The sequence below is a fragment of the Harpia harpyja genome, chromosome 8 (assembly GCF_026419915.1).
Source record: "Harpia harpyja isolate bHarHar1 chromosome 8, bHarHar1 primary haplotype, whole genome shotgun sequence".
Lineage (NCBI taxonomy): Eukaryota > Metazoa > Chordata > Aves > Accipitriformes > Accipitridae > Harpia > Harpia harpyja.
This window is the reverse complement of record NC_068947.1, coordinates 51,634,077-51,659,319: the sequence shown is the minus strand read 5'-3', so window position 1 is coordinate 51,659,319 and position 25,243 is coordinate 51,634,077. Positions and strand designations below refer to the sequence as shown.

The 25,243-nt window shown below is 43.8% G+C and overlaps 2 protein-coding genes across 6 annotated transcripts; both read left to right on the top strand.

Annotated features, from left to right (window-relative positions):
- The first annotated feature begins 3 nt into the window (after positions 1–3).
- MIX23 (mitochondrial matrix import factor 23) lies at positions 4–10,734 on the top strand. Of its 3 annotated transcripts, XR_008236273.1 has the most exons (6): positions 4–126; positions 1,015–1,140; positions 1,659–1,805; positions 5,196–5,255; positions 8,827–8,940; positions 10,249–10,734. XR_008236273.1 is itself a non-coding variant. In XM_052794440.1 (5 exons), exons 1-5 carry the CDS (start codon positions 76–78, stop codon positions 8,875–8,877), a joined length of 435 nt encoding a protein of 144 aa, XP_052650400.1. In that variant the 5' UTR covers positions 4–75; the 3' UTR covers positions 8,878–9,120. The 3 variants fall into 3 exon arrangements, 2 of the variants coding, with proteins under 2 accessions (XP_052650400.1, XP_052650401.1); XM_052794440.1 differs by lacking the exon at positions 10,249–10,734 and having other exon boundaries at positions 8,827–9,120; XM_052794441.1 differs by lacking the exons at positions 5,196–5,255; positions 10,249–10,734 and having other exon boundaries at positions 8,827–9,120.
- On the top strand, positions 5,196–22,002 carry LOC128144948 (cystatin-A-like). 3 transcript variants are annotated; one of them, XM_052794445.1, is made up of 4 exons: positions 5,196–5,255; positions 15,026–15,212; positions 19,393–19,494; positions 21,779–22,002. In XM_052794445.1, the coding sequence occupies exons 2-4, from the start codon at positions 15,147–15,149 to the stop codon at positions 21,905–21,907; spliced, it is 297 nt and encodes a 98-aa protein (XP_052650405.1). In that variant the 5' UTR covers positions 5,196–5,255; positions 15,026–15,146; the 3' UTR covers positions 21,908–22,002. The 3 variants fall into 3 exon arrangements, with proteins under 3 accessions (XP_052650405.1, XP_052650404.1, XP_052650403.1); XM_052794444.1 differs by lacking the exon at positions 5,196–5,255 and adding an exon at positions 13,655–14,841; XM_052794443.1 differs by lacking the exon at positions 5,196–5,255 and adding an exon at positions 13,655–14,902.
- Positions 22,003–25,243: the final 3,241 nt, after the last annotated feature.

Below are 25,243 nucleotides of genomic sequence, written 5' to 3'. Positions count from 1 at the left end.
CCACCGCCGTGCCGTGCGCGTCATCCCGCCTCCCCTCTTGGATTGGCCGCCGCCGCGGCCCTCGGCCTTTCTAATATGGCGGCGCCCAGCGGAGCGGCGAGCTGTGAGGACTTCGCCGAGTTTCAGGTAACCCGCCTGGGGCTGGGGAGGGAGGCGAGGGGGGGAGGCGAGCGGCGAGCTCCCGCCGCCTCCTCCTCCTCCTCCTCCTCCTCCTCCTCCTCCTCATCTTCCTCCTCCTCCTCCTCCTCCTCCTCCTCCTGGAAACGCTGCGCGGCCCCGCGGGAGCGCGGGCGGGCGGCGAGGTCACCCCTCCCCACAGCGATCGGGATGCGGCGGGAAGGGGCGGGGGGGGGGGGGGGGGGAGGGGGCGCGTGTCCGGCCTTCTCCTCAGCCCCAACGGCGGGAGCGCGGTGGTCTCTGACAGGGAGGGAGGCCGGGGGGGGGGGAATCTCCTTCCCGGGGGGGTCCCGCGGCGTGGGAGCCTTCCCGTTGTTTAAGGGAAGGTGAAGTACGGCGCGGGTCTTCGTGTGAGGGGGTCGGCGGAGGTGGGGGCACCGGACCTCTTTTCTTAAACATCTTTCCCCCCCCCCCCCCCAAAAATCGTGTTTGGTTCGTTTTTTTTAAAAATTTGAAATTTGCTGTTTTGCTGCAGGTCGTGCCCAGTTTCCCGCCTGGAAGCGTTAACGGGAGGGGAAGGGGCCTTGGGGAGGGTGGGTGGGTTTCCTGAGGGAATCCGGGCGAGCAGGGCCGGGGGGGCTCGGGGGGTTGTTAGTTACTCAGCACTGACTAGTTCTGACCCCCCACCTCGGCCTTCGCTGCTAAGGAGGCTAGTTGGTTTGCAGCGCATACCCCAGCGCAGAAACTGTTCGTTTGGTGTGGGGTTTTTTTGCTGTTTGTAAGCAGTCTACTTAGTTTTCTTTTAAAAGGCTTAATCGTGCAAATTTTCTTGTAGTAGGCTTTTCTCAGAGATATAAGCAATTTTTTTTTAATTTTTCTTTATTTTTTTCAATACAGGAGTTGCTCAGGGTGATGAGGACGATCGATGACAGAATCGTCCACGAATTAAACACTACGATTCCAACGGCTTCCTTTGTGGGGAAAATTGATGCTGGCCAGACGTGTAAAGAGCTGTACCAGTCTGTGAGTGTGCGCTCCTTTGACTTTCAGCACAATTCCTGATGTTTTATTAGTGTGCAGTGACCAGTAAAGCATCCTCAGTTTTTAAGGAAACCACTGCCTTTATATGTCATGCTTTATGTGTCTGTAACTGACATGCTTGACAACTCTACGCTTCTAAACCACATGCACGTAACAGCTACTTGAGTTTAAAACCACGTGGGGAACTTAATTTGTTCCGCAATACCGATCATTTGAGGTACACTGCGTTAGCCTAGTCCACTTCTTTCTTCTAAAAATGGGTGCTAGCACGCTTTTTGTGCTACTTTACAAGACTCCTGCTCATGTGTATCTTTGACTTTTGATCAGGTTGGTGGCTGCTGCTGAAAGCAGTGTTGCTTCCAACATCTGAATTATAGAGTCAAAGGGATTTCTATAGGCACAGCAATACCTTGACTTTAGAAAGTCTCTCTCTCAACTTGTAACTCAGAGGTTTTTATTCTCTGCTGAGTTGTTGTGACGTTCTTTCTTTCCCCACTTAGTTGATGGATGCTCACACCAGCAGAGAGAGAATCATCAAAAACTGCATTGCTCAGACTTCCAGTGTAGTGAAAACTCTCAGAGAAGAGAGGGAAAAGGCCCAGGATGACGTAGCGTTATTAAAGCAACTCAGGAAAGAGCAGACAAAGGTGAGTGGTGGAGCTTTTTAGAGATCGCTTAGAGAGGAAGAAGAGGGTATCTTTCCCAAATGGAAAGACCAGTGTGATGGAGAGAACCTGGAGTGGATCCTGACTCGGGCAGTCTTCTCTGAGGTTCTTGTTGGCTGGGTTTGTGAGAACCATTTCCCCTAGCCCTCAAGACAGAGCAGCTTTTATCCTGCAAGTGGAGCGTTTTCTGAGATCCTATTACAGAAATGCCATAGAAAAACATGTGTACTTCCCCATGGTGGACTCTAACCTTTGCTGATTAACACCACGTAGCGTACAATTTACCTGGGGCTTGCTTGGTGCTTTCAGAATGCCTGAAGGTTCATTTTGTCTTTTTGAGATCTTGTAAAATGAGTATATCTTACTTGGTGTGTTAACTGGAGTTCCTGTCCTCTATAAGGAGCTATCAGGCAACCTTGAATTCCACTGAACCAACTTTGTTGTTGTTTAGTATTTCTTGGATTAATTTTTTGAGTACCTTGTGATGGTGTGAGAGAGACTTCCGGGTTTGCATAAGGAATTTTAATGTGCAAAACACCCTCTCAACCTTCTGGCCTCTGGACGGAAAGTGTACTTCACCAGAGGTGAGCAGAGGTGATCTAGACGGAGTATCAGAAGTGGAGAAAGGAACCCTGCTGAAGTTCGTGCTGCCATTCCAGGGCCCCCTTTGTAGGGGAAGGGATACTGCAGGTGTAGCTCTAGGAGTGGAGATCAGTAGGGATGTGAACTCTTCCATTGATTTCTCTTCCAGACCTGCTCCGTATGACTCGTGTTCCATACCATATGCTTGCAGCACATACCAAATAAGACTGCTTGCTTATTGCTTTTTTTGCATACGCTGCCTAGGTGTATCTGTTGTGTTCAGCAGTTTAGTGAGCCTTCCTCTGTTGAGGGCTGTCTAACCGGGGTTTCTAAAATGGTGCCTTTGAGTTTCCAATGTAACAGTGAGTTCTTCTCATAACAGCCAGATGTTCTACCATCATATATATATATATATATATACACACACACGCACATATATATATATGGCCCTATATCCTGGGTGCAGCTTTCTCTGCTGCAGTCCTATAAGACTTGAAGAGATGGGTCTTGAAATTTTGCTTTTGCAGTGCTGAACTACCTCACTTACACCTGTACTTCCAAGAGGAGCCTATTGTAGCCCCTGTTTCAAAGAGCAGTTGGATGGTGATGCAGTTGAAGCAAAAGAGCTTCCTGAGGGGATGATTTGAACTCAATAATCTGATTTTTCCCAGGCATTGAGTGAGTGAACTGTTTGTTCATGTGCTTTTCAGAGAAGTGCTCTGTCCTGAGCTCAGATTTAAAGAACTGGGTGGCAGCAAGTGGTTTTATTCTTCAAGCCTCACTTATCGAACTGCTAACAAGCATCCATCTTAGTTTGGAAAACTACAATGGTAGCTTAGTATTTCCTACGAATTTTGTTTGCAGAGCCAGTTCTTTAAATGACTTAATTGCTGAGCCCCAAACCTATCACTGAAACCACTAGGAGGATCACAATGATAGTGTTTAATAATTGGAGGTGATTTCAAGTCTTAAAAGCAATCCATGATTTGGAAACATCCCAGAAATCTTTTGATGAAATGATCTCAAATTTGCACTTGGACTTTATGAGGTGTCCATAGGGTGCCTGCGCCCTCCTACATTTAAGATCACGCATTTCAAATGTATATTCACTTGGTTGCAATCTTGTTGTGTTTCTCTCATCCTGCTAATGGTACAAATTGGAGGACTTTATCCAAAATTATTACTTTGGGGTCATTGAATAAGAAAACTTGGAGTAGTGTCAGTCTAGCAGCCAATTCTTTTAATGCACGTACATTAAAACATCACTTGACTATTGTATTAATTTGTTATCATCTTAGTTTACTTGAATGAGGTGTCATAAAATATCCAACCAAATAAATTCTGGAAATCCAAAACATACAGCATAATGGTTATTAGCTTTATCAAGTGAATTAGTAAGGCTTGTTAAAATATCAGAGCATGTTTTAAAAACAACAGCAACCCCCCTGTATAGCCATGTTGATTGATACTATATTGCTGTTCAGGTCTGCAACTCTAAGGAAAAGGCTTAAAATAGTAGTTTTGCTTAGGCTTGGCTTCAAAGGCAATTAATGTCACAGTCCAGATGATCGTAAACCTATTCACATACTCCAGCAGGAAAAACCTTTCTTTGAACTGCTACAGATCTTCTGAGTGGTTATTTTGTAGAGACTAATCCTGGTCATCTAGTCACTCTGTGGATGTTGGATTGTTATTTCAAACAGTTTGAAGTCATGTTGAGTAGGTAAAAGTCCATCCAACAACTGTAGTAGCTGTGTGTGTCTGGACATCTTACTTGGAAGGTTTTTGATGCAATTGCTGTCTTGGCTTGCACCTGTTTACCATCTTTCTAATTGGAATCATGCATTTAAAATGGATAAACTCTGATTCTTAGTCTGTTGTGTTAAAGACTGTAACAAAAATACATCCTAAATGTAGGTAGGCAAAAATGGCAGATGGTTTCTTTTATCTGTTACTATTGCTTCAGGGCCTCGTGGCAGGGTCAAATTACCGCAGGTCATCTAAACACATCTGTCACACCTGCCCCTTGGAGTTTCTAATAGGTGTGAAACAAAGAGATTCTTATATTTCTCATGGGTCAAGTGAATGCTCAAGAACTGTGTATTGTGGTAGTTCTTGCCAGAGCTTTTGCATCTGTGTAAACCTGATTTGTCCTACTGTGATCACGTAACTTACTAACTGGTTCAGATAGCATGAACATCCGTGATCTGTTCTTGTAGACCCTTTTTTGGTCAGTGCACAGAGTAGATGGCAAAGGAAGTGGAAAGGATCTCTTTATGATCTTAATTCTAAATCCAGCATCTGAGATCTGTGTTGAGTCCTAGCTTTGCTGCCAGCTCCCTGTATGACTCTAGTAATGCACGTGTGGAAGAATGACAACTCAAGGCTGCAGAGCTAACCCCAGCAGTGGCATTCCCTGTGCCAAGGGCTTGAATTAGGCATAGTTATTTTTGTCTGTGGAGCCATTAATGTTAATCTGTTAATTGCTAGCAAATCTTGATGGGCAATATTTAAGAACTGAGCATTAGTAATCAGGAGCTACTTCTGCCAGGCTTGCATTGTGAGTTTGCCTTCACCGTGCCCTTGCAGACTTCAGTCTGCCCCGAGTATTGGCTGAATGGAAGGGCCAGGCTTTCGGAATGATCACACATGCCCTTCAGTTTGCACCATCGGAGGGGATTCGCATCTAGTACTGGGGTTGTGATCTAGTAAGTTGCAATGGTAGTAAATACTGAAGGCTGCAAGGAGGCCTGTTTGACAATAATCTCTTTTATCTGTTACTTTCTGCAGTTGAAATTGATGCAGTCGGAGCTGAATGTTGAAGAAGTGGTAAACGACAGAAGCTGGAAGGTACTCAGTCATTTAAAACAGTGATGATGTTCTGTCCCAACAGACAGCCCTGCACTGGACGTGCAGGACTGGTGCCTTGTGAGGCAGGTTAATTAGAAATAAGTGAGGGCAGTACTGGGGGAAATGTTTCACACCAGTCATTTCCCCAGTTCTGGATGCAGATATCAAAGCTTTTCAGTTGCACTGCAAAGGAAAGAAAAGCATCTGATTTAGGGGGGAAGAAGGACCGTGGAGTACTCCCTGTGTAGGTCCCTTCCTCTGCCTTGCCCAGTGGCTAAGGACTTTGTAGATTTTTCTGTGGTGGCCTGTCTGAAAAGCTTTGCTGGGCCTCTAACAATGTCAGAGAGATGAGTCTTTCAAATTTGGCTGTGTTTGGTACGGATCACGCTTCTGAGCAGAGGCCAGAGGAGGATGGGCTGTAGAAGTTGAACCTCTTCCTGATGGAGCTTCTGCAGGCCTGGACTGATGCTCCCTGGTGCAAAGGGCAGGCTTGCCATTGCTCTCCTGTATCAAGAGAAGGGGCAGATCACCCTCTGGATTGATGGCCTCAGATGCTATCTTGTTATAAAGTGATCTCAACACTGAGCTTAAATTCTGAGGTTGCTTTATTCTATCACTGCAGCATTTCACATCTAGCATCCTTTTCTGGTTTGTTGTAGCTTTTCAGAGCTTTCAATACTGTATAGAGAGCCTCTTTCCCCCTCTAAATGCAAAAAGGATTTTTGCAAATCTGCAGCTCCCTTTTTAATCTCTCCTTCAGGATTTTAGTCCCCTAGATTGCATCAGTGTAAAGGCAATACAGCTTTAAGTCTTGCCTATTCTTGGAGGTCTAGTCACCACAATACAGCTCAATGCAGGCTGATTAGATGAACGTTTACACGGTTTTCCACATATGCTTTGCCGTCAGTACTACCTCTGTACTGTCTGAAAAAGCTAATCATACCCTTAAGCTTAATGAATTTGAAACCAGCTCAGATATGACTAAGCAACGCCACAGCCTTAACAATATGCTGCAGATCACCAGTGGCAAATATTTTATGACGCGTCTGCTATAGGGGGACAAACCCCGCCCCCAATCTCTATTCCAAAGCCCAGAGTTGGCACCAAACTTAGCACTGATGCCAGTGATGTCCTGTAGCTGCATTAAGCTTTTGCTAGTGACAAAAATGTCTGATTTTTCCTGAAGATGGAGAGTTCATAAACAGTGAGGTACGAATGGTGCAGGGATATTTTAGCCTGCTAGTGTTTAGAGTAGGGCTTGAAGAGGAAAGTATTTCTGGGTTTTCTCTAGCTCTGCTATTGTCACCCTCTGAATATAGGCATAAATGTCTCATTTAGCTGCCTGTAAAAAATATGTCACTGAAGGAATTGGAACCAACCAGTCATAGTTGTGGACCGAATGCAGTTTATTACATGGGAGTAGTTATTGGTTTGCAGGTGAGGACCTCCACTCTTTTTTTACTGTTGCAGACTTTTCGTTGGAATGTACACTTATGTATTTACGTTAACCTTAACCAACAGAAAACTGATTGGAAAAATCTGATTAGGAAATGGTTATTTTCAAACACTTACTCTGGGTAGCTGTAGCAATAGTGGCATACAGAAAGATGCTGCTTTATAGAAGTGCATGCAGTGGAATTTTGTTTGGCTGATACCAAACAGGGAATTGACTTCCAAAACAAGACACTTGCACTAGTCTCTGTACAGCACCTCCACGCTGGAGTTTATCCTTGGAGTGTTTTGTATTAATATGTAAAAGACAGCAAAATCAAACTTCTACATAGCGACATGAATGTTAAGTTTTCTCAGGCAGTGTTTTTCCTGTCTGAAAAATGAGAGTAGCACTTCACAGGTAGACCAATGGAGTTAGTTGGCCTGACTAACACGCTGAGATCTGTAGGTCAGTGATCCTAAAAGTAGGAGGCAGTATTAGTAAGATTGCAGTATTGATCTTCCTTCCATAGGCTGCAGAGTTACTGTTAAAAACGCTTTAAAAGTTTGCATGATAGCAAGCTTGTGTGTTGTTTGATGCAAGAGACCTTTACAGTGTTTTAGAGTATATTTCCAGTACCCTTTAAGACATATATGCCCTTAAAATGTCTTTGACAGACAGTGGACAAAAATGGTGCAATTTGCTTAGTATTAAAATGCTTCTGAATGGGAACCCTTTGTGGTTTTTAGTTTCTACAGTTTCCTTCTATCACTTACGGGATCTCAGACCTTTACATACTCTTAACTCTTCCAGAGGCGTCCGTTGCATGTGGTAACGTAGTGGGACAGGCTGGCTGTGTGCATGTGAAACTATATCACAACTTTTGTTTTCTGCAATATGAAGCAGTTTGTAATACATGTCTGTTTCTTAAATTAAATTTGAAAAGAAGTTGAAAATGACTCAAAAATTGTTAAGAATCAATGCTAAAACTAATGCATGCTCCAAACATCACTTTTGCTGAAATTGCCATAGGTTCTGAACTCTGAAAAAGATCAGCTGTAGAAGATTCTAGGAAGATACAGTTTAAAATAATGTATTTATATGAAGTGATGCATAACTTATGCGAAATTACAAGACTGCTCACTTTGCATGTGAAGCCAATGGGAGAGTTCACGAAACTTGATATCCTGACGATCACAGGCATTTGGATCTGAAAAGTCCCTGGACAGCTCGACAAAACGTGCTCTTGCAGGAGTGCTGGTGGGGGAACTAATAACCGCCAGTGCCTCAACTTGGTGCTAGGTGGTGCTCGTGTCGCTTTTCAGGACATGGTGCCGGACAAAGTTTGGAGCCAAAACGATAAATAACTAAATCGCTTGTAAGGAGCACCTGTAACTTTGGTGTGAGCCTATGTGTTGTGCTTTTGATTCAGACTGCCTTACTTTAGTCACATTTATTGTCCCTCCTTAGGGTAAGCAGTCTGCTTGACAAGGCCTGCAGTTCAAGCTAAATAAACATGATCTTCAGTCTCTAGTTCTGTGTGCTAAATTTTGCCTAGAGAAGATGCCAGAGGTGAGTGAGGTGAAAGCAGTGTGCCCTTTGCAATAGGAGGGCTGGCAGCATCAGCACCTGCGGTCAGATAACTAAAAGTGTGAATGTGGCTTCCAAGAGCCCTTGCACCTCTTCTTAGCTGTCATGACAATGTAAAATGTGTTTACTCAGGAAAGAGAAGAATACAGTGTCCAAATTTGAATGCCAGAGTGAACTTAACAGAACACAGCTGGTCAGGAGACTTCCACTGATAATTTCCCTCCCTCTTTCAAAAAAAAAAAAAAAAGGCATCAGCATCTTTGATGATAACAGACTACCAGGATTATGAGCCTGCCTTATCTGAGGGAGGAAACTTTTAGTGCTGTGCAGTCCCCCAGCATCAGGCTGCAAACATTGGATTCGCTAAAGCCAGGAGAGAAGGTGAATGGAGACAGATGCCTTGGTAAGTACCATTTATTGGTACAGCAGGGCTGGCCAGCTTGAGATGGGTGCTACGTGAAGAGATAGTTGACTGAACTAGCTCTGAAGTTCTGATCATCTCCTGGATGAGGGCTGATTCGCTTTTGCTCTTCTGTTTTGGTGTCTCAGGTATTTAATGAGCGTTGCCGAATTCACTACAAGCCTCCGAAGAGTCAATGATGTGGGGTATTTTCCATCAAGGTGGTCCATAACCATGAGAGCCGAACTGGAAAGAGACCTTGGGTGAGCTGTATTGGGACCCTCCAGAACCAGTAGAACCCAGTCTTGTTTTGTTTTGGACCTACTTAGCTGAAATCTCAAGGTTGAAATGATTCTCCTGTAATTAAGAGAAAACAACTCATCTTTTGTACAAAATATGTGAACAAATGAGTTTTATAGTATTAAAATAATTTTCAAATGGAATGTGAAACTGGCATCTTTCTTGAACTTCTACAGCTACAGCAGTCCTAGAGGGGAAGAAATGGTAAAAACCAGCTCTGAGCAGGGAGGACAGGGCTCTCCCTGAACTGGTGCTTTCTAAACTATGAGTGAACTTGGTGTGTTTGTGCAAATAATCTACTAAATTCTGAAAGGAAATAAGAATTGCAGAATGATCGGCAAGTGTAGGTTCAGCATCCCTGAAAGTAAGAAGCTACCAGCATTGTTCTGAACTACTCAACACTAGCAGCGTTGGTTCAGAGTTGCATGTGGATACAGGTTTGGCACTGTTCCCACAATGCTGACAGGCAGCATCTGTTGCATACTGTCCTTTGGTCTGCGTTACCAAGTTCTGGATTTTGTCTTTAGATTGGGAACATGGTGTCGATTAAAACCACTTTGGGTTGAATATGATATGTCTCATTCAGGAATGAGACAGTTAACTACCCAGTGACCCTATTTTGTCCCTCCTTCTGAACCTTTAATTCTATAGGTGAATTGCATTTGAACTGAGAAAATAGCTGTGCATGCCTGATGCTGTTGATTCTGCCATAATGTTGTATTTAGAAAGCTTTAATGCAACAACCCTGCAGTAACACAGCATTTAAAAGTGGCTAAGTATGAGGAAAGCAGCACTGCTGTAATTATACCTTGATTTTTTTACTAACTCTAATTGACTGACAGTCAAATGACAAGGTCTGCTGGGTTGCCAGCTGTTTTTATTACTTAGTGATATGTCTTTAAGAACCATTGAACTTGAGCAGAGCCTTAAAAATACAGGCCCCATCTTGCAAACACTTGGAATTCAGTAACCACACTGAAATTACTATATACTCTCACATCCCTAAAAGCTGTGCATATACAGGGGGTGGGAAGTAAATGGAGGAATGTACCTGTGTTACTGACAGCTGGCAAAAATGTGTGCAGCATCATCTGTTTTACAGTTGTTTGTCCAGCAGAGACTTGAACTACTCGGTGGCCTTTATTTTTAGGCAGCAGAGTCACTTAGTCTCACTTTTCTTTGACAGTGAGGCAGAAATATATTTTTAAGTCTTTGAGGATGTAAATCCTAATGTTCAAACTTCATTTTTTTTTTTCCTTTTTTTCCCCAAGGTACTGCAACTGCTCTAAGCAGAACTTTACTCCAGTTGGAGCGCTCGTCTCACTCTTGAAGTATTCTCATTGTTTTTCTGCAACTCTGAAAGCAGAAAACATGTTTGTTCTTCAACTCTTAAATTCTTATAATTGTTTATCTTCGAAGTGGAAATCAAATACTGCTCAGAACTGTGTGCTGAATTGCCAGTAACCTAATTTCTACAGGAGATGGTCCACTAATGAGATGTTGAGAACAGTTAGTTTTGATTTCAAAGTTGGTACTCTTGATACTGACCTCTAATATGGGCGTCTAAAATATTGGTTCTCTCCAGGGCTTGGATCTACAACTGTGGAGACAAATTCTCCTTTTAAGCCAGTTGTATGATAGAAACTTCTGCCAGTGTGTATAGAGTTGTCATCAATACTCTTGAAATTTAAGCTTGTATTGTATTTCTGTAGAAACTAGAGAATGTAATGAGAATTAATCACTGTCCTCCTCTATCCATCCAGATGTTTGCTCAGCTGTTGTGGGAAAACTTCTTCACTTAAGCACGTGCTGTGAAAAATGACCTGTGAAATGGATGTGATACATATGCAGATTTTTTTTTTTGCAGTAGCTCAGCTTAGCATTTGTTATGAGAAAACTATGTAAAAAAACCCCAACCCCAACATAGCTCTATTTTTCATTTGAACAAAAGGCCAAATGAGTAGATCTATACAAACCTGTATGTGAAAAACTTCTCATACCATAAGAAGACTTCTAAGTCCCAAACATCCCTTCATCAGGTGTTTGCAGCTTGTATACAGAGGGTTGTGCTAAGAAGTTGAATTACGCTATTTAGTTTGCTCTGAGCACAGGGGGATATCTTTTACAGTACATGGCAAATCACCTGGATCAGAGGCTGTTTGAATCTTGCTGTTGAACTTAGTGGAACGTTAAGGTGAGTAACTGGAATTGCATGCCATGCTTTGGGGCACAGGGAAGGAAAAAATGGCTTTGCTATTTTTTGAGTACTTAAGATCTGCCTGTGAAGTGGGATGTTTTGTGATGGTATGTAAATGGCCTTGGTATGAGCTGTGGGCCACACTAAACAAAGGCAGGTAAAATCTCTGTGTCTAGTGACCCCTGTCCATTCTAGGATCATGCTTAGTCTGCGATTGAATCCTGCTTCAACTTTGCCATCAAGGTAGTCACAAAATTACTGGGCTGCTTGATGTCATATGTGAATCAAATAATGGACCCCACAAATACCAGGATTTCATTCTTTTCCTGGTTCTAACTTTTATTTCTGCAAGTAAAGGCACTTGAACAAAAAGCACAACTGATGCCCCTGCCCAGAGCCTAGATCTCCTGCAGGTGGCTTGCCCTTTTTCTGGGGCTTTCCAGAAATGGTGAATATAGGTGGGCAGATCTTGCTTGCTTGGAAAGTCCTCTCGAGCATGTACTACTTATTTCTTTCTGTGAAATAGAAGGAGGTGTGGTTTTTTCTGGCACTTGGTGCTGTTGTCTTATGCAGCCTGTAGGCACTTGAGAGTGATGAAGTAGGTAATCTCTTTGCAGAATTTTTTAATGATAGGATTTGGCTGTCTTGAAGCAGACTGAGTGGAAGAGGCTCTTTACTGGTACCACAGGCTCAGCATAGGTGGGGATATGGTAACTTTGTGCTGCTGAAGTTCAGGTTTCTATTAATCCCAGTTGATGTACAATGTCAGAAATCTTTTGAAATCAGAGTGGGTAGCAGGAGAGGAAACCTTTTTTGCAGACTAGCATGTTGAAAGTCAAGGCTGTTACTGTGATGATGACAAATAGATCTTCAATTGGTAGATGGAGGGCTGCTTTCCTTCAGCAGCTCTTAAAATGGTGCAGACCATGTGTCATTTCATCCAGTCACGATTATGTGTCTTGTCACTGTGAAATCAGAAGACTGACCTACTGACTTAGCTTTCACAATAATTTCTACAGAGGTGGCTTAATTTCTGCTTTAAAAATAACTCATAAATAGATAACCCTGGGGTTTGGGGTTTTTTTGTTTGTTCGTTTGCTTTGTTTTGTTTCTGTACTGGTGTTTTTATTGACTATTGCTTCTACTTCTTAAAATTGCTTATATACGACCAGAGAGTAGTGGCCTGCAAGCTGTAAAGATTTGTTTCTTTATTATTGGAATAGTACATAGTGCAAGATGTTACTCAGCTTTAAAACTGTAAAGAGTACTAGTACTGTTCTCCCAGCAGAGATTCTCCAAGTTAACAGCAGTACAGTTATGTGAAGAGAAATTGCCATCTGTGCAAATGGTGAGTGTAGGCTGGAATGGTATGTAATATCAAACGCGTCTCATACTGGAGACACTCACTAGCTTGTCGATGTTGTGCAAGAAATGGAATGGGGACAGCTGTTCTTTTCAAGGCAATGTTCCAAATGCTGTTCCATTACATCCAAAGCTTAATGGAGAGAGGTGTAGATGAGGGTTGCCTAGGATAGCGCGTAGTCACTGATGATCTTTGATAGCAGGTCTGTGAAACGTCAGCATTTCAAAGTGACTTCATGAACTATGTGTGCAGGATGAGTACTACGTCCCAATCTTAGAAATATCAGTGGATTTTGCGATGGCTATTAGCACTCCTGTGGAAAGAAAACAGACCGATTGGCCTGTGTAAACTTTAGCGTCAGCTTGCCAACAATTAGTGTTGTTTTCCCTTCCCTTCTGCACAACTCTGTGTGTTCTGGGGGTGGGGGGAAAGTTCTTATGCTCTGAACTAAAAAACCAGAAAACCCAGGAATGTGGAGTCCAATGAATGATTTCCATGCAACGTTAACATCTTTAGTTTCACACCTAGAGTTTTTCCAAGATTATAAATTAATCTTCCTAGTCTTTGTGCTCAGTGTATTTCTTACTAATCAGAATCAAGAGTTCTCCAGGGGGGTAGTACTACCTTGGGGATCTTACCAACATCCCTTGCCAGGGGAGTTAGTGCATCCTGGTGAGCGGAGAAGTTTATAAAATATCCTGGTTTAGCATTGGTGCTGCATGGTTGTTGGACGTGTTCTGTGGCTTCTGGCCTCAGTAGGGGGAGCTGGCTCTTCCAGTTAGTTAGCTCATCTGTCCTGCTGTGTGAATAAGATGCATGGTAGGAACATGGTGGAAGATGATCAGCATTTGAGTGAGTCAGCAGGGTCTTGTGCAAAAGATGGAGTTTGAGCTCATCAGCTTGAATTAACTCTGCGAATTGGGCTGTGAGGAACTCCTCATCTGGAGCGGTGAATTTGGAGAAAGTGGCAGACTTCCAGTTTTAACACCTCCCATTCCCTTTATTTCCAAGAACTGGGCACATTTTTCTGTTTGTTCAGAAAGATGTTGTCTCAGGACAACTGTTTTTCCTCAAATGCCTTTCATCCACTCCCATAACACTGCTGCTCAAGTTTGGGAAATTCTGCAAGATCCTTATCGGTAACATGCTCCTGAGTTGAGTTTAGGGCCCTTACAGCCCCAATTTCTCAATCTCAGGTCCTTTGAGCCAAGAACAGGCCTTGAAGTTAGATAAGAAGTACTTGTTTATAGTCTGTTGCATCACTTGTCATCTGTGAGGAGGGCCAGTAGGCCGGCTAGGACACCAATAAGTCTGTGTTGCATGGTCACCACTGCTGTGTTTTCTTGTTTCTAGCTTGTTTCTAGTGAATTCCCTATTGCTGCTTTCAGCAGAAACGCCCATTGCCTGTGTGCAGCACATACTCTCATTGCACCCCTCCCATGTACCCACCCTAGGGACTAAAAATTATCTGGTCTGTCGCTACTTCCCTGGTCCTGGCTCTGGAACAACATTCCTCCCATTTGCTGGAGAAGGGAGATGGCAGGATACTGAAGGGGAGTAGTTTTTCTGGGGTCTTGAAGTGTTAGCTCTCCCTTACTGGGTAGGGCTGCTAACAGTTGCTAGCTTTTCTTCAGTAGCTTGCGTGTGTTTTGAACTTAGTCATATTCATGACCATTTATGAATGTACAATGTCATATGTCTGTGACTGTAATTGCAAAATGAATACTTCTGACTATATATTCTGCATGTTACATCTTTCAGCAGTGTGTGAAATTAAAGTACCTTGAAATTAGAACAGCTATTGTGCACACACAACTAATGTAGTGAGAGGGATCGTACTTTGTCTTCCAGGAAATTGGCACTAGAGTTTCAATAAAAATGTAAATGGTACTGCATATTCAGTTGTTATTATGATTGCCTGAATGCAACTATAGGTTTGATAGAAAAGAAGCAGAAATAACTTATTTACAGTACTTACCTGAACCTAGGATTTAATTTTTTCCCCTTCTGGTTCTCGTGTTTACCTTGGCACCTTTCTGGTCAGGCAGAGGGAAGTAAATGTCACTGAAAATAAATTGCCATCTGCTCCTGTTTCCCGCTTGGTAGGATATTGAGACAATACAATTTCAAGTTGAACGGGACCTGCACTACGGAAGCTACTGCATGCTTGCTTCTAATCTTGAATGGTGTTGGGAAATACTGGGTGTGACTTTGATCTATTTCCTAAGTGCACAGACTAGTCATCTGCACATGGGTGGAGAGGCAAGAGGTTCTAGTTTCAGCCCAAACCAACTATCTTAAGATGTGGGTGGCTGGAGGCTGTTGTTTGCTTTTCTTATTGACCTTGAGACTATATACACTTAAGGTTTTAGAGTGCTTTTTACATTTAGTATTAATATTATCAGTGCTTTACATTGCCTTTTTTTCCCTGTTTTCCCCCTTTTCTTTCCTTCTCCAGTTCAGTAATGGTAGGCTCCATATGTTACAGGTCATATGATTCCATGACACATGTATATGTATATATACGAGATGCCTGGTGACTCTGCTCAGACTGCGCTAAACTTCCCTCTTCAGAACCACCCATCATTTCAGAGAAGCTACCTGCCACGATGATGCCTGGGGGCTTATCTGAGACCAAGCCTGCTACTCCAGAAGTCCAGCATATCGTTAACCAGGTGAGTTGTGACCTATCTAAAGACGAATTCTCTCTGTGCAAAGGGCTGAGTCCTGAAGCTTGGGTAAAGGCTGGGAGACCAGGTGATGATACTGAACCAGTGTTTAAACTGAAGAAGCTAGCGCTGAAAATGGGAATCTCCTTGATTGCCAGTAAGTATTTTCTCAGCGTTCTGCATAGGCAGTGTACAGGTAAGACTGAGGCAAACAACTTCTCTGTCTCATCCTTGTCCATAGCCAGGCATAGCACTGGCTACCTTCAGTTCATGTTTACATGTAGTTCAAAGACGAGCTCTACTATGCCAGCACTGAGGTCGCTTGTTTGAAATTAAAGGTGGTGTATTTGAAGGGGGAAGATTCTACCTGGTAGAATTCCTTACTGAAGGACGTGGATAGGACAAACCATGTGGTAGTATGCACTAAAAAAAGATGCGGGACAAGGCTATGGATAAACAGCATGTTCTCTGCTGGCATCTGGTGTTTTCTAGAGTCACAGCTGTGATGCTGGGGCTGTTGGTGAGCCAGTGGGGCAAGGGGGGCTTGGCACAAGGCAGGCAGGGTGAGTCCAGTTGCCGTGGTGGTTGGTTACAGGCAGCGGTCCTGTCCTGGAAGCAGCTGTGTGAACAACACCTCTGTAGATGCTCTAACGCCCTGCAGTGCAGCAGCTCTTAAAAGAGTATAAAGTGTATCCTGAAGTGTGGGAGCGGAACAACATGGCATGTGAAAGCTCCTTTTGTGTCTCCCATCTTGTGTTCCCATGCTGGGCTGGCTGACTTAGGGAGGTGTTTGCATTCTTTTAAGGAACTCAGGGAGTTACACCACCAGTTGACCCACTCAGCTGACATAGCTGTTTATCTAAAATGAACACGCTCTGATCCCCTTTGTGTTGAGATAAAGTCAGCTTCTTTGCAGAAGCTGCTGTCAGTCACGCCTTGCATTATTTTCTGAGTTTCGAAGGCACATGACCCTTGCTCAGCTCCTCTGAGCCTTCTGTTGTAGGGCTTTATAGGTCAGCCACAGCTGGGGTTGCCAGAGTGGGGCATGCATACATGGGGGAGAGCTGGAGTATGTGTTGGGGGGTGGTGATAACAGGTTTTCAGAGGGGAGGTAATTTACTGCAGAACAGAAAGAGAAAAGGATTATCTAAAATTGTTTGGGGGACACCGATTGAATCGCTTGGGAGCACTTAACAGTGTTCATCCTATGCTGGCACAAGTAGTTGAAGGAGCAGCACTTGCAGAGATCAGAAATTCCTTTTTACCTATGGAGGGGAGACCCTAGGCAAGGACTTGTGGCACCTTTGTGTATTTGCAATTCTTATTTCCTCATGTGTAAGACAGGGAGGGCAATGTCTCCTGCTAGCTGGGGGCTGTGAAATTTGACTCATGAGTCTGGGAAATATCTTAAGGGCCTCCTTTGAACACTGCTAGGACAGCATAGCATGCCAGATACTGAGCTGTGTTTTTAATGCTAGGCTGTGTTATGGGTGATCAAAAGATCCCACCTTATTGCAGTATGTATCAGAGACGAAACCACTGTGCTTAACGGTCAGTGAGTGAACACGTGTTTAGAAATGTGAACGTTCGTTTCAGGCTGTGCTAATTCTCACAAAGTACAGGGCAAATACAGAATCCGAAATGCAGATGTACAGATTTTCTGTTCGATTCCTGAAGAGGACTGACTTTAATTTTGGTATTCCTCTGTTCTCAGTAGCTTCAGGAAAATGAAAACAAATTATTCTCTGTTCTTTAGTTTCTGCAAGGTGAAATTTTTGCCTTGTGCTGAGTGCGGGAGAGCACTCTCCCTGGTCCTTTTCCTTTGAAAAAGTTTACACTCCACTGCAGAGGCTTTGGTATAGTTCTCTAAGGAAAAGATTCTTGTGGAGACAAACTTTACATTGGGGCAGTCCTGCTTTGCTTCTGGCCAGATAATGGTGTCAGCCGTTAATGATGCAATTCTGTGGGATTTTATGCTCTGCTAAGCAGAGAAGCAATTCATATGATTTGAGCAAAGTTGTGAAGAGCATCTGAAGACCTTGGGATGCCCAAGCTCTATCTGCTCTTGGGATTACATAATTATTTACTTATACCTGTGCCTTGTCTATAGTCTTCCTTAGTGAGCTGGGGAATGTTATTTGTTCAGTCTTTTTGTTTTACAGCCGTTGCCTAAAACTGAGGAATGTTTTGGGTTTAAGGAGCTGTTAGGTAAGAGCTTAGGAATGTTACATTTTTCCCTCTGAGGATTAAAGAGCTGACTGCCTGCCTGATTTTACTGAAGGCTCTGTCAATAAATAACAAGTGGGGGACATAGTGGTCAGGGTTTGGGAGAGGTGGTAAAATTGGAGAGAGCTGGCTTTGTTTTGTTTTGTTCTGAGAGAGAATAATATGTACCAAATGTTGCCAGTCAAGAGCATCCTAGGAGCTCCCAGACCCAGCCAGCTGGAAGAGGGTTGGAAATTGAAGTTTCCCTGGTGTGCTAGAGTTAGCAGCTCCCGAGTTGAAAGTATAGCTGTCGGTTCCCTGGTATAGAAACCTCGTGGAAGCTGCTCGGAAGAATAGCAGAGTAAGAGATCATGACGAGCCTGAATATGATGAATTGGATAATTTCTGACTGTCTGGAAGTAGTTGATCTGGATGTTCCTAGCGTGCTGTTCAGGATGTGCCTGCTAGGAAGGAATGCCATGGGGTGGCAGCCAGCTGTAGGTGGATGTGCTGAGAAAGCCAATTAATTCTGTGTGCTTCTGCAAAACAGGCGGGTGGTGAGAAGCCCTGACGTGCTGCTGGCCCCTCCCGGGGGCTGCCTGAGCAGGCTGCCCAGTGACGCTGCGCTTCTCTGCCTGACTTCTGGAATGCATCAGGCCATTGGCATGGGCATCATGTGCAGAGGAGAGGCTGTTACCCAGCCTGCAAAAGATTGTTTATGCTTTCTAGATGACAGAAATAAATTTTCGGGTTACATTTGCTGCAGTTGCCTTTCTGTAGGGAATTTGTCGCATCAGATGCAAAAAACTATAGTCATGATTTATGTACCAGTGATTGTTTTACACCTCAGACACCTGGCCAGACTTCCACCGCTGCTCACAGCTATCTCCCTTGCTACCCTCCTGCCCTTTCAGCCTAGTAATTATAGGAATATTTCATCTCTGAGAGGACAGTATCACTGTAATTGCTGCTGAACTTAAAACTTGCCCTACATTTTGTGTGTTTCAGGAAAAACTGTTACACTTTTTCTTTTTTTTAAATATATATGTGAAAAGTCTGTAGATGTCTCAACTGTGCGAATTTTAAGATCCACAAGGGCTTAAACTGTGTACTGTGCATAAACACATCTACCTGAGCTGTGAGCGTGAATGCTGTCAGCACAGAGCATTGTTTCTTCTGGAACTACATGACCTGCAGCTGCTACATGGTGAAGGACTGATGATGTCTATGCAGGTCTGGGTGTTGATTTCTGTCTCGCAGTGTAAAGGCTGTACTTCCAGTTTGGGAGATGGAAGTATATAGCTTAATCCTGGACCATTGTAACTTACAGTTGTTGTATTTTACACAGTTCTAGATGTTTAAGGACGTATTTAGTTTAAATTACAGATTTAGCTGCAGGGCTTCCACCAGCACTAGAATAACTTTCTGGAACTACTTGATCAGGTGGTTGTCTTGATACTCTCAAATAACCCTGTTCACTGCAAGTCCTTAAAGAAAAACATTAAACAGATCGAGTGCAGCTCTGAGGCTGTGAAACATAACAGGGTTCTGCAGCCTCCCTGCTGGCATGGGTGCAGGTGTTCCAGGCGAGGGGGGCTGTCCTGCACTGCTGTGTAACAGTGTGGTTGACATGGGGTGTACCCTGCTAGGGAGCACGGCTTGGTACCTAGCTCCTTTGACAAAGAATTAAAAGAGCAGCAGGTAGCAGTTTCCCTCTGCTGAGCAGGAGACAGTTTAGCTGGACAGCTTTCAGGATGGGGAAGAATCAACTAGGCAGTCTAATTCTAACAGGATTTTAAAGAATGCTGGAGGTAATGCTAGGAAAGAGGGCTGGAGGTCTTGGCGTAAACTGAATTATTCTGGGGGTTCTGGGTTTATTTCATTAAGGGCCTCTGTTTGAAAGGATGAAAATTGGAGTAGTAGGTGTGAAAGAAAAGCCTAAATATGAACCTGCCAATCATATTTCTTTTTCTTTCTACAGGTGAAGCCACAATTTGAAAGCAAGGAGAACAAGACCTATGACATCTTTAAAGCAATAGTGTATAGGACTCAGGTGGTTGCTGGGATAAACTACTTTATTAAGGTTTGTATATATTGTAGGAGGGAGTGCTTTGTATTTAAACAATATAGGTGACTTGCATAGTGGCTTATAGCAAGAAAGAGAAGCAAATGTAGTAGAAAACCATCTGATGTGACTGATAGAGTCAGGGACTATCTCCAGATGCTTATAAAATTCCTGTTTGGCATTACTGTAGAACAGGAATGTAAAAATTTATAAAACAGGCACTGTGCTTCTTCAGATGTGAATGATAACTTTCTTAGGATCATCTTACTCAAAGACTATAGAATGCCTTATCAGCTCAAATTATTTAAATTAGTCATAATTCTGCTCTCCTGTTTCCTTTCAAGGCAAAGTAGCTTTCCTATTGCCTCTGTGTCCTCCAGTTGTGTTTACTATGATGAATCTGAAGTCAGCCCGAGGATCTGACAGAGAGTTGTTAGGGTGAATTTAATTTAATTCTAAAAAAATTTAATGCAAGCATCTCACAGTCTACTGACTAGTTTTGCATGTAAGCATGTGTGTTGATGTTTTGGTTCTATGTGCTGCAGAGGTACAGCCTGCCTGCTAGTTCTTTCTGTATTTTCAAAACCCCCTTTCCACTGCGGAGGAGAAACAGGTAATGCTTAATCTGGAACCCTCTGATAGTGCCATTCATCCTCTACTAGAAAACCCTACCTGTGGATTTGGGCAGCTTTCTGTGAGTAAATTGCATATTTTGCAAGTGAAGGCTGGAAAGCATTGTTTAGTGGCAGGCTGGCTTTCTGGAAGTAGAGCAAACATTGCATGCAACTGCTGTATCTTAACCCTACATGTGTGCAGACATATGCTTGGTAGGATATGCTCCCTTGACAAGGGTCAGAATCTTTTTATTAAAGAAATGGGTGGGTAGGGTTTGGGGGATAGTAATTCTGCAGAGACATTATTGAGCATTTGCTCCCTGCTTCTCATATTTAGTTGATCCCAGGAAGGACAGAAGCTGCCAAACCTTTTTTTCCCAGGTCCTTCCTTAGAATAACTCTTAACGATTATTTCTGCTATGTGGGCACCAGGGGATTGTACTGACAGACTACCTATTACATGGCTAGTCTGAGTCTTACATGAATGATGTTTATCCTTCCCTTGCTCCTGTGAGATGTGCTTTCACTTTGTAGACACAGTACTAAGTAATGAAGAGTAACAATTTACAAGAAGGCTGCAGTAAAGCCAGAAGTCATTCCCAGTTGCATTTCTTCCCTTAGTGCCATCTTATTGCTGACCTAGCCAATGTAAAATACTTGTCTGCTGTCCATGCTAAACCTCATGACCAAACTACTCAGAAATGATGATTGACATGTTACTGAACTTGGAAGAAATCCATTTATAACACTGAAAAATGGATGATTTGTCTCTTCTTTCCCAAGTGACAGGAAACAGTTACTCATTTTAGCATTACCTGGAATGAATTCTGTCACAAGATTAATTTATACTTCTGAATTTTCCACATCACTAGTATTTTACCAACAGATTTACAGCTGAGATGTAATCCAGACCGAAACAAACAGTGCCACGTCGCAGCCACCAGAAAGCATATAAAAACCTCTTAGAGCCTAAGGCAGTAAACTTTCTGTTAATACTATATACCTCACACAGTGAGAGTTTAGCACCTGTTGTGCTTGGCTCTATGTGTGTGAAATTATGCACAACTTTGTAGCAGGTCTTTATGTGAGGATTTTCTGGTGGGGAAGGTGAGCTTATTTTAAAAATTATTTCAGGCACTCACACTCACTCCCACAAGCATAAAAATTATTTCAGGCACTCACACTCACTCCCACAAGCATCAAGGTGTGTGTCAAGTTGTCTGTTCAGGTGCTGATGTGTTTGCAGTAATTCTGCTGACAACAGTTCCTGGCTTTCAGGAGGTTGTTATTGCTTCTTAGGACTGTGTGCTGGTTTTGGATAGATCTTTCTGTACCTTCTAGGAGCTGACACTGTCTCTGCATCTTGCCCCACCCCTGAGTCATCAAGATTTTTCTCAGTGTCTCTTGTCTCCTACCTTGAGTGTCCCAAGAAGCTGTGAGCTGCTGTGCTGGGATCTTGATGTCCAAAACATGATGCCATCAAAACCTTTCTCCTCTTGTGCCTTCTGGTGCTTCCATGCCCAGGTGGTCCTATTCATTTTCCATTGACATGAGTCTGAAAGTTTTTGTTAGTTTCCTACAGGTGTAGACAGTTTCTCCTACCAGTTACTATCCAGACTTGGGTTAAGAGCTGTTGAAGTAAAAATGGAGATACACCTAAAATTTCACTTTCCTGTTTTGGTTTCTAGGTCCAAGTTTGCAATGATAACTATGTCCACTTAAGGGTGTTTGAGAGCCTTCCTCATGAGAACCAAGGTCCCAGCCTTGTCAGTTTTCAGACTGGCAAAACCAGAGATGATCCTCTGACCTACTTCTGAGAGATGATGAGGAATGGTGCCTCACTTCTGCAAGTTGCATGTGGATTCTGCCTGTTTCAGTAAATGCATGAAAATAAAATAAGTTTTGAAAGCTATTTGTTCATCTGCTGCATGTCACATCTAGGTCTGCTGCCTGGCTGAAGCTTGAGTAGGCTCTGAAATACTATTCAAGGCTGTTTCCACTACCTGAGGTACTATAGCTGTAAGACAGAGCACACCCATGTCAGCTCCTCTTTCCAAAACACTTGGGCATCCTCTGAAGACAAAACCTGGGCCTCCCAAGTATACTTCAGGCAAACAGGCTACGTACTTCAGCATGTGGCTGCCTGGTTTTGCTTTAAGTGCATTAAATACAAGCTATTGGCCACTCCTCAAAGTTTGTGAGATAGATAGATCCATAGATAATTTCTGGCATGGGGGAATTGAGAAGCCAAACTGTGTCCCCCTCTAAGTGCAGCTTCACTGTATGGGAGCAGGGTGGGGGGCAGGAGTGAGCTCCTTGAAGGATTGGGAGGACAGGCCCCCAGCAACAGCCAAGACAGCTGAATCCCAACATTCAGCCCCTGGAGCAGGGAGTGACCATCCTCAGTTAGTGAGTGTCCTTTACTGGAGATCTATGGAGCTCATTCCTTTTTGTTTGTTTGTAGCATCAGCCACCTGCAACAAGAACAGTCTTCAACTGAGCTCTGAGGTGACAAAGGTAGAAGGCAAGCCCAATCCACAACAAAAATACTTTCCTGTTAGCAGCTGCTCAGGTAGGGGCCTTTGTATTACCTGCCAGGGAGCTGGGGCTCAGGCGCAAGACTTTAAATGATTAAATGGGTTTCAGGCCATGCCTTGCTTGTATTCATGTTTTGGTGCTGTAGTGGAGGATGGGCATGTAATTGTCACAGGCATATCATGCCTAGAAAAATGTGGCAGCTGCCCATTTCTCTGCATGCTAGTATCCTGGATCAGATGCTTTAATTCCTCAAAGCATAAAGACAGCCTGTGGCCTCCTGGGAGTAGTCCTTCCCTTGCACATCTAAGCAATATAGTTTCCACAAGAGCTCAATCCTGCAGTCTAATGTTACAAATCTTTTAAGATGCAACAAGTCTCACATTATCACCACTAACATCCCACAGAGTAGCATTTGGAGGTAATGCTCAGCTTTCTGAACTGTGAAAACACTTCAGGGTGGGAGTTACCAGCACCAAAAAAGACCCTGTGTCTCAAAACCCACTTTATTTTAGCAAAATAAGAAGCACCATAATAAGCCACTTACTCCCTCCCTTTATTTCATATTGGAGGCGGAGTGTGGGGACTTTTCAGGCACTGATATGAGCAAAAGCATGTAAACTCCCCCTAATAATGAGGAGACAGAACATGCTCCTTCTAAGCAATGCTGGTTACACACTCACACAGAGCACACCTGCAGCAAAAAAGCCCAGTAACATGCATGCAAGCTCACCATGCCCTCTCAAAGCTGCTTGTCATTTCTTCAGTCTGTGGCCAAGGACATGCAGCAGTGTCATCTAGAAGTGGGCTGTCTCCCCTCAGTTCAAAGGCTAAGGCCATGTGCAGTCAGAATTTTGGTGCTCTCCCATCCATGGAGCCTCCACAACCTCTCTGGACAATCTGGGCCCCTGTTTGACCACCCCTGTGATTATTAAAGAGGAAAAAAAAAAGGTTGGGTTTTGGTTTTTTTTTTTTTTTCTATATTTACATGGAATTTATGTATTTCAGTTTGTGGCTACTGGCTCTTGCCCTTTCATTGCACCAAGTGCTACTGAGAAGAGCCTGGCTCTTCTGCCTCCCCCTTCACCTTGTCTGCCACAGCTGAACAAGCCCAGCTTTCTCAGCCTCTCCTTTCAAGTCAGATGTGCCAATCTCTTAATTGTCTTGGTGGCCCTTTGCTGTCCTCGCTCTGGTACATCCCTGTCTGCCTTGTACTGGGGAGCCCAGAACAGGGGACAGCATTCCCAAGGTGGTCTCACCAGTGCTGAATGCTGAATCTGCTGGCACTGCTCTTCCTAATGCAGCCCACGGCTACCAGTGGCCACCTTTGCCGCAAGGTGCCCAACAGGACAACCCCCAAGCCCTTTTCTGCAGAGTCTGTACCTGTTATTCCTTCTCCAGTGCAGGACTGTGGATCTCCCTTCGCTGACAGTTGAAATGCCCATCTGCTCACGTCTCCAGCCAGCTGCCATCCCTCTGAGCAGCAGCACAGCCACCCGGTCCGTCAGCCACTCCTCTCCGTTTCGTGTCATTTGCAAATCTGCTGTGAGTGTGCTTGGTCCCATCATCCTGGTCATTAATGAAGATGTTACAGAGTATTGGTCCCAATATTGACCCCAAGGGTACGCACCTAGGGACTGACCTCTAACCAGACTATGGGCTGCTGAACTTTTAGAGCACAGCAGCTCAGCTGGTTTGCAGTCCGCTTATCTAGCACTTACTTAATCAGTTTGTCTATGAGGATGTTATGGAAGACAAGACAGTATCAAAACCCTTACTAAACTCAAGGTAAGTAACATCCAGCTTCTCTCCTCCCAAGACATTTACCTCATTGTAGCAGGCTATCAGGTTGGTTAAGCATGATTTCCCCTGTGCAAATCCATGCTGACAACTTCCAATCACCTTCTTGTCCTTCATGTGCTTGGAAATGGCTTCCAGGATTATTTGCCCCATCACCTTTCCTTTCCAGGGACTGAGGTGAGGCTGATGAGCCTGTAGTGCTCCAGATGCTCCTCCTTGCCCTTCCTAAACATAGGAGTGACATTTTCTTTCTTCCAGTCCTCGGGAACCTCCTCCGATGCCAGTCACCTTTCAAAGGGTATCGAGTGTGGCCTCGCAGTGACACTGGCCAGCTCCCAAAGCATCCATGGGTACAGCCCCTCAACTCCCATGGCATTGTCTAAGTCCAGGTTAAGTGTTCCCCTAACCTGATCCAGCTCTCCTGAGTGAAGTCTTCCTTTCTCCAGACCTTCCCAGTCGCCTTAGGGACCTCAAATTCCCAAAGGTGAGTCCTACCAGTAAAGGCTGAGACAAAGGCAGCATTGGGTGCCTCAGCCTCTTCTGTGCCCTCTGCCAGCAGGTCCCCTGCTCCGCTGAGCACAGAGGGCCTACATTTTCCTTAGTGTTCCTTTTGCTGCTGATACATCTTCAGAAGCCCTTCTTGTTAGCTTTCATGTCTCTCACCAGATTAAAAGAAAGTATTTCTAATTAAAACATAGAATAAACATAAGGTTATCTGGAATATGAAAAACAGTCATGGAAAAAAAATCTGAGGAAGATAATAACCAATATTGAAAACCAGTAAAGAGACCAGTGAAACACCAGTCAAGTATGCCATC